At 38.9% G+C, this 8,382-nt stretch overlaps 2 protein-coding genes across 3 annotated transcripts in view; one reads left to right on the top strand and one right to left on the bottom strand.

Annotated features, from left to right (window-relative positions):
- The window catches only part of LOC118742209 (tetratricopeptide repeat protein 14 homolog), a 5,467-nt gene extending 1,380 nt beyond the window's left edge, over positions 1-4,087 (bottom strand). Inside the window, exons 1-9 of the mRNA XM_036474134.1 lie at positions 3,196-4,087; positions 2,695-2,900; positions 2,425-2,621; positions 2,026-2,235; positions 1,499-1,896; positions 1,296-1,409; positions 939-1,120; positions 701-876; positions 23-639 (exon numbers count right to left, since the gene is read on the bottom strand). Coding sequence (XP_036330027.1) covers positions 23-639; positions 701-876; positions 939-1,120; positions 1,296-1,409; positions 1,499-1,896; positions 2,026-2,235; positions 2,425-2,621; positions 2,695-2,900; positions 3,196-3,466 — 2,371 coding nt within the window. The 5' untranslated portion in view covers positions 3,467-4,087. The remainder of the gene's footprint in view (positions 1-22; positions 640-700; positions 877-938; positions 1,121-1,295; positions 1,410-1,498; positions 1,897-2,025; positions 2,236-2,424; positions 2,622-2,694; positions 2,901-3,195) is intronic.
- LOC118742224 (arrestin domain-containing protein 3) overlaps positions 1-7,970 on the top strand; it is a 32,082-nt gene extending 24,112 nt beyond the window's left edge. For both annotated transcript variants that reach the window (XM_036474147.1, XM_036474139.1), the window contains exons 3-4: positions 6,320-7,768; positions 7,879-7,970. In XM_036474147.1, coding sequence (XP_036330040.1) covers positions 6,320-7,768; positions 7,879-7,937 — 1,508 coding nt within the window. In that variant the 3' untranslated portion in view covers positions 7,938-7,970. The remainder of the gene's footprint in view (positions 1-6,319; positions 7,769-7,878) is intronic.
- The last annotated feature ends 412 nt before the right edge of the window (positions 7,971-8,382 follow it).

The raw sequence follows: 8,382 nt of genomic DNA, 5'->3' as shown, positions 1-8,382 counted from the left end.
AGAGAATCACGACGACTACGTCCTAGTGGCGAGCGTGAACGTGAGCGCGTACGGCGCGATGGACGAGAACGTGAGCGGCGATATGGTGATCTGGAACGCGAAGAACGTCTGCCACGTGAACCGCGTCTGCGCCCCCCACGTTCAATAGAACGTGAACGAGAACGGCGACGGCTACCCCGGCGGCCACGCGAAAGTGAACGATATCGGCTGCGACTGCGGCTACGTCGACGACGCTCTCGTGATGGTGTACGCGAACGAGAGCGCGATGAAGGGCTTTTTTGTGCCAAAGGTGTTGCAATGCGTAAGAAACCGATTTTGTCCACAGTAACAGGCCGCTTAATTTGAAACGATAATTTTGCAGGCTCATGTTTTGATGCTGCAGCGGCTGCCGCGGCCGATGTACTCGGATAGCTAGAATATATGGACGATGATGATGCGCCATAACTAGATGTAGGCTGGTTGGGCAAACGCATTGAGGGTGCGCGAGGTGGTGGCGTCTCTGAGCGTTCGCGCCCTGCCATCCCAGCTTCAATGGATTCCACCAACTCACTTTGGCGTTTTTTAATCTGAGCGATGGTCTTTTCATACTTTTGCAAATTTTCAGTGAGCTTATTCTCGATGTTCATGCTGCTGATCGCTCTGGGTTATTGATTTCACAATAATTTGATTATTAATTTGTTAAGACAATTCAAAAACTTACTTGTAGGCATCTTGGAAATTGATTTTGCTTAATAATGACGCAGCGTTTTTTTCTTTGCGACTAACTTTTTTGGATTTCTTGCTCTTTTTCTTTTTTGTTTTCTTTTTTTCCTTCTTATGTTTGGAAGCTTCTTGCAATAGCTTGCGTACACGAGAACCAGTGTCGTCATCATCCAGCTGAAAAAAAAATGTCAATAAGAATATTTCTATTAACCCTTGAAATCGCAGAAGTCTCCTACCCGAAATTCATTAATATCCCTTGGAGCCACCACGGGTTCAGGTGGCACATTATATGCACTCATATAAAATGGCTGGTTGAGTTGTTTCTTAGATTCTTCCTCCTTTTGTAGGCTGGCGACATGTAAAGCCATACGCTTGCTAAGCGGTGAAAGTGAACTTTCCTTGCCATTCTCTTCGTTATCTGAAATTTGAGCGTACCGGTAGTGAGTTTAAGCGATTGGTACATACAATTTACATATATTTCTAAACATTGCAATTCCCTTCATAAGATAGCCAAAAACAAATGCTATAAAATAATCAAGGCTGCAAAATAAAAAAGAAAAATTAATATATGTAAATCAAAAAGATTTCCTCACCCGAGGGCTCAGTTTCGGAGCCGCTGCCACTAGATGTTGAACCTTCACCACTCGATGAATCATGCACAGAGATTTTTTCCGTTTCCCTTTCCAAATCTAGTTCTTCTTGCTCGCCTTATGTACACACAACAAACAAATAAACGAAACACGTTCATAGTAAAATTTCCGATTCAGTATAAAATTTGAATAATTTGTTATGCTACCTGGCACAGTTACCACATTCTCAAAATATGGAACACTGGTACGCTGCTGAATAGCTTCAAGCGACAAGCGCGCTTGCTCATGGTTCGGTATAATATTTAAGCAATCCTGATAAGCTTTTGTTGCATCCTTTATGCGGTTCTCGTCCTCATAACGACGACCAAGTGCCACCAATGTCTCTCCCATATATTTACGTGCGTTTACATGATAGGAGTTTAGTTTAAGTGCCTTTTCAAAATCATCCACAGCCTTGAGAAAGGAGCCCTTATTGGCGTAGAGTGCTCCGCGCGCCACTAAACCTTCTACATTCCGCGGATCGATGGAGAGTGCTTTGTTGAGACACTGAAACGCCTCCACGTGGTTTCCATTCTTAAAATGTTCAATGCCTTCCGCAACCGAGCTGTTTATGTTTTTTTTTTAATTTTGTGTTTTTTTTTTTAATGTATAGAATTGAATACAAAATTGGTTTAATAAAACTTCTAAAATGAAAACCAAATTTTAGATAATGTTGATAAAACCAATCACTCACCGAAAAGCCCATTTGCTCGCCTGAGTGCGACGCAGTTCCTTGGCGTACTCATTCCGCGGAAACGGATTTTTTAACGAACTCATATAAGTGTATGTCTCGTTTACGTCTAAGCCGACGATTTCATAGAGCATATCATAGTTTGGATTTAAAAATTCCTTTGACTTGAGCATATACTCCTCGTATTTTTCCAACTTATTCTCATTGATTTGTCTTTAGGATGAGTAAAATTGGAAAATTTATGAATAAAAGTTTGGTAGTATGAAAAGATGAAGCCACGAAGAGGTGGCAGTGTGCTAAGCGCGCTTGTTGCCGATTCGCTAAAATATACATAATTCACGAACTGCTGCCGTCTCTTGTGGTTATATTTTTTGTCAATATAAATTTATTCCTAATACTTACCTGTAGTATTTTGGCAAATCGGCTTGTGTCACGACTCCCAGCGTAACATCTTTATTTTTTTCATGTACACTTTCCAAACTCAAGTAAATGCGTTCAGCATCTACAGATGTTTCTAATACTTCACATCGCACTAGATCGTTTTTGCTGAAAAGGCGCGGTTTGCCGTTACTATCCAATCCAGCTTTCATTAAGTAAGCCTGAGAAGTTGAATAAAAAAAAAAAAACATTTCTTACATTTCGTTTGATTAGAAAAATATATATGCTTTTTACCTTTATGGGTATATCGCTCAGGTAGCGTACCATCGGCTCTCCCATGCATAGCGGATGTACCATATTTGCAGTAGGTTTTGTTACCATGCAATATATAATATCGCCAGGTTTTAATGCTTCTAGCACGCACCGACATCGCTTTTGTTTGTCCTTATTCTTGTTAACGAAAAGTTCATAAGGTGGTAGCGAAGCTATATGCTGCTCATCTGCAAACGGAGAGCATGTATTCATAGATTGCTTATAAAGTTTGTTTAAAAACCCATTCCATACAAACTTATGGCAACCGAAAATACTAAATTCACGTTTTTAGCAACATATTCTTTCAATCGCTTCTCCGGAACATATTGCTGAATAATTGAAGTATGTTATCTATCCATAGTGGCTAAATTGCCCCTTATACGTATTTAGATAATCATACATACATATATGCATGCAACTGCTTACACAAAATATAATTTTTTTTTTTTTTTTAATTTTTTATTATTTAAAATCTCTACTTACTTTCAATGACTTTATCAAGTTGCAATTTGTTGCTGCTCAAGTCCGTGTCATATAAATCGGGCGCCTTGCGCGCAAAAAATTGGTGCAATTTAAGACGCTTAGCGCGGTCTTGAAATGTAAAATACTTCTGACGCTCTTGGTAGATTGAGTAGTCGGGCTGGGCGGGTACACCGCACTGCTGCAGGCTTCCAGCGCCGCGCTCATCTTCCCAAATCTTTTGCATGGGCTGGCCATGGAAACACAAAGCACGCGTTATATAATTCGAATTCATTTTGTTGGCACTACTTTTTTTTTGCTATTTAACGTTCAATATTTCACTTTACAAAACTCTTTTGTGGTAAAAAAAAAACCGGCCGCGTATTCACGTAGTTTAAGGGGGAAAACGTATTTAGGTTAATTTCGCCCCCGTATGCACTAATACGTAAATTCTTTAATTAACTTCATCACTGGTGCATCTGCAACATGAAAATAAATAAACTTAATAGAAGTTAATCTAATTAATGCAATATATTATGGGGTGTGTATGGAAGATGCTGGAATTCTGGAATTTTGGCCGCAGAGGATTCGCGTTGTCGTCGCGGCGCTTGTAGAGAATTTGCTGTATCCGGTTTTTGCGCCTACCTCTCTCCTATTTTCGTCTGGTTGACGACAATTTTTCACTTGCCCTTTAAAGCTACTTGGCTCGAGCTTGCTTGAATTTTTTAGTTGCAATGTAGAGCTAAACTTGTTCTTTACTTACAGTCAACAAAATATTTATTAAATTAAAATATTTAAAAGCTTTTATCACCGAAAAATGAGCAGGAATAAATTTTTTCACTAGCTTTGCAGTGAAGGAAAAATGTCAGATACATTTTGAGCGATGCTTCACGATAGGTTGCTACTGTGAATGAAAAAATTGTTTTGGCGTCATCGTATTGGTAAAATGCTTGCGGGCATATAACGAAAAACTGTTTGTTCGTCGAGCGTTTGTTCGTTCGTCGAACAACTGTTCATAATAGATTTTTAAATATTTAATATTCATAAATATTTTAAAATATTTAATATTTTCTTTATTTCTGTCAGCCTTTCCAATAAAACTTTATAGCATGCATTCTACATGCATATATATGTGTGAAAATACGTGCATGTATGTATGTTATATCATAGCAACCCTATTTCAAAGTGATATTAGGTTTGTATAGTTACTTCTCCAGTAAAACATTGCAGCGAGAGCGTAAAATCAAAATAGAGCGAAAAATTGAGAAGAAGAGAAAACTAGCAGAAAAAGTTAATGAACACAAAACTAGCAAAAACTTGCAAATGAATAGTGGTTGCACTGTCTTGACATTCTGCTGTTAACATTTTACTATTTATAAATCAGTTTTAAACTCTTTGCTTCACACACAAGCACTTACACTGCCCAGTACATCATGAATATTTTAATTCCCACTCATTTTACTTTTGTTTGTGCTAAACCGATTCAACAAATGGCGGCTTTTGACTTTTATTCTTCTTCTTCTGCTAGCTAATTTCTGCTAGTAAAATTTTCACTAGCAAGAATTTGCAGCTCTCGCGTGTTACGCTGTCGATTCAGTGCTCTCTTGCAAATTTTTTGGGTTATCATACACTTTTCCAGTAAAAATTTGCAGGTTCCAGTACAATATAGTACTGACTATTAGTTACTATACAAACCTATTGTTTGCGTCTTAGGGCCGGTTACTCAATGTCTGGTTAACACTAATTTCCGGTAAAACATCGTTATCTACGTTACCGACTCAATGTTATATGCATGGAGCCGTACACGTCGATAATGATGTTTAAACGGTGATTAGTGTTAACCAGACATTTAGTCTGTTCCTTTGAACTTCGGACTAAAACCTGTGGAACTGTCAAACTACAATTTTACGCTCTCAAATGAGAGTAAAAGGAGAACAGATGCAGAAGTGCATAGGAACGCAAAAAGCACTATTTCCTGTAAAAACGTCAGACGGTTTGTTTATATGTCATTGGTACTACACTGATTTGGCTGAAATATCAGTAAATAATTACTAAAATCTATACATATTCAAATATTTCGTTGTTTACTTCCATTTTTTTTTAAACAAATATAAGGTTCTTTGCTTTCACCGCTTTCTGTTTTTGTTTGCACATGTAAATCAGCTGATCGTTTGACACTTTTCATGAACTTACAGGAAAAAAATCTCCGGACTAAGGGCCGGTTTCTCTATCTCCGGTTAACACTAATCCCCCGTTAAACATCGTTACCGACCTTATCGACTCCCTGTTATATGCATGGAGTTAGAACGTCGATAACAATGTTTAACCAGGGAGTTAGTGTTAACCAGAGATGGAGAAACCGGCCCTAAATCCTGTAACTTCTGACTAGGAACAGTTGCGCAGTTACTCTCTCAAATGTGTTCCCACTTACAGGTTTTATGTCAATAGGAACGACTTCCTGTAAGTTCTGACTAAATCCTGTAAACCGGACTGCTATTGGAACAGACTAATTGAGTAACCGGCCCTTAATGTTTATTTTTAAGAATTTTAAAATAAAATACAGTTCATTCTCTAAAAAAGACACATATAAATCCAAGTTAAAACCTTTGTAAAGAAAATAACAAAATTTTCACACAAATTTCAAACTTTTTTTCTCAGAAGTGTTAGAATTTTAATGAACGTACAGTTGTGTAGCCCATTCAATAATGTCCAAGTTTTAAATGGTTAAAAATTACTGTTGATTTTTTAGATTTTTTGTCGCATTTGCTTCCATACTAAGATACAATTTAATGGGCAATACCAATATATACTCACAAGAAATTCTAACACTTCTGAGAAAAAAGTTTGAAATTTGGATGAAAATTTGTTGCATTATTTTTTTTTTCTACAAAGTTTCAAACTTGGGTTTTAATGGGTTTTGTTAAAGAATGAATTGTGTTTTAATTGAAAATTCTTAAAATTAAATAAACATAAGTTGCAAAAATACCACCTTGAGATGGCTATTAGACTATGACTATGGCTATGACTATTAGATTATATTAAATATATACATACCTACTGTTATGTTAAGTCCCTAGATTGCAAAAAGTTATATCCTGTTATAGTTTTATTTTTTAAGAATTTAATTTTCATTCATTTTTACTTCCAGCTATAAAAGTTCAAATCACCGGCAAAGGTAAATGCAAATGGATGGAAATATTGCGTAAGAATTCCAACAACGAATCAGCGCGTAGTCTCTTCTATTCCAGCAAAGAAATTTATGCGCACAACGAACACACACTTCCCGTCTTTGAGCCGCGTGGCATTGAACTGAGTCCCGGCGAGCATACATTCGAATTTACAGTACCACTCGAATGGAACCTACCTTCCAGTTTTAAGGGTAGCTACGGCTCCATCAAGTATAAGCTGCGCTTACTCATCCAACGACCATGGACCTTTGATGAACGCCATATAATACCATTGACGATATTGAAACATATGCCACTCTCGTCATGTTATCGATCGAATCCCACCTCGCTGGAGAAGCAAATCACCAAGACTATTAGTCTCTTTGGCACACGTCCCATCACAATGCTGGCATTGTTGCCCGAAGATTCGGCGGTGCGTGGCGAGCCATTGCGCATTTGTGTCACAGTTACTAACAACAGCACAACGAATGTGGAAAAGTTACGTTTCAGCGTGCTACAATATATTTGGTATTACAGCCATGTACCGTTGCGGGTGCAGAAAATGGAATGCGTGACAATTGCCAATAAAGAGACTGGTGCAGTGCACAAGAAGAGCGAACGTTCCTTCGCGCATGAGCTGATGATACCGCCCACAGCGCAGCCAACAGACGATGAACTGAGTGGCGTAATAAATATATCATATGAATTGCGCGTCGAAGCGGTACTACGTGGCTTCTTCAAGAATCTTGTACTTAATTTGCCCTTTAAGATGTATTCACGTAGTACTGGTGGTGAGTTGAATAACTTATCTGGTCGTCCACCACGACCACCACCACGATATGGCAATCGGAATAGTGTCAGCATTGGTATGGTAGCAAACGTAACAACTAGTAGTGCTGGAAATCCATTTGAGAATAGCGGCACTCCCCTGACTGTTGCAACTTATCCTTCGCTCGACTCATCAATCGGTTCGCCATCTCACTCATCACAATACAGCGAATCCAGTTCAATACATTCGATCACTTCCGACTCCTCGGCGGCCACCTTGAGCCCCGCTGTATGTGCCGCAGAACTCTCGTACGCTTCAGGTACATCATCGCAATTCAATAGTCCTTCGGCGCGTGCTAGTCTACGCAGTTCAACGGTGCCCTATGTCATGTATCCACCGAGCAGTAGTCCTCTCATGATTAACTCTTATCCGCCAGCACAAGTGCCCACATATCCGCCGCTCTCTGAATCGCCTGGTTATTCATTGATGCAACTGCCAGCAGGTGTGTCGCCGCCGCCGCCACCACCTACAGAAATGCCTTCGCCTACTGCGTCATTGACAACTACACTGCCACGTCAGGAATCTTCCACATCGTCGACGTCAGCTGCAGCGCGATCGTCGTTTCTGCATGGACTACATCCGCCAGGAGCGCACGAACTGCGTAAGTGGGGTCGGGGAGGGAAGGAAAGAAAACATATTTATTAGTATTTGAGAGCTATTTTAATAAAATAGTTTGTAATAATTTCTAATAACTTTCTTTCCTCTTACCAGCACCTTCCTATGAAGAACTCTTCGGCTCCGCCACTGCGCCACCTGAGACGCCCAAATGATACAGTGACTATTTGTAAGAAATATTGTAAGAAATATAAATTTCGCATCTATTCGAAACACATTTAACTCAATAGTGAAAGAAGTATACTTTAAGGCGCCAAAAGTTACTAAACCCACCCAGAAATGTAAAACGTATGGACTGCAGGACATGCCTATTTTTACGGTGGGCAAACCCGGAAAAGCACTGAACAAATTTGAATGTGAATTAGTAATAGTTGTGCAAACCCGATTAAAGCTCTCGAACAAAATTTGGTAAAACATATCGTGAACATAAATAAAAATTCACGGTATGCGTGAATTAGCGTTAACATTTAAGGCTAAGCCAGTTAGTTTTAAGACATACATATAGTGGCGTTCAAAATAATTGCAGGAAAATTCAAGACGATGCTGTTGGCAACTTATCTTTATTTAGTTATTGTTAATTTTCATTTAAAATATGGGTCG

This window comes from Rhagoletis pomonella, unplaced genomic scaffold (assembly GCF_013731165.1).
Source record: "Rhagoletis pomonella isolate Grant_MI unplaced genomic scaffold, Rhpom_1.0 Rhpom_scaffold_00001, whole genome shotgun sequence".
Lineage (NCBI taxonomy): Eukaryota > Metazoa > Arthropoda > Insecta > Diptera > Tephritidae > Rhagoletis > Rhagoletis pomonella.
Note: the sequence above shows the minus strand (reverse complement) of the source record. Positions and strands in the feature narration are given on the sequence as shown.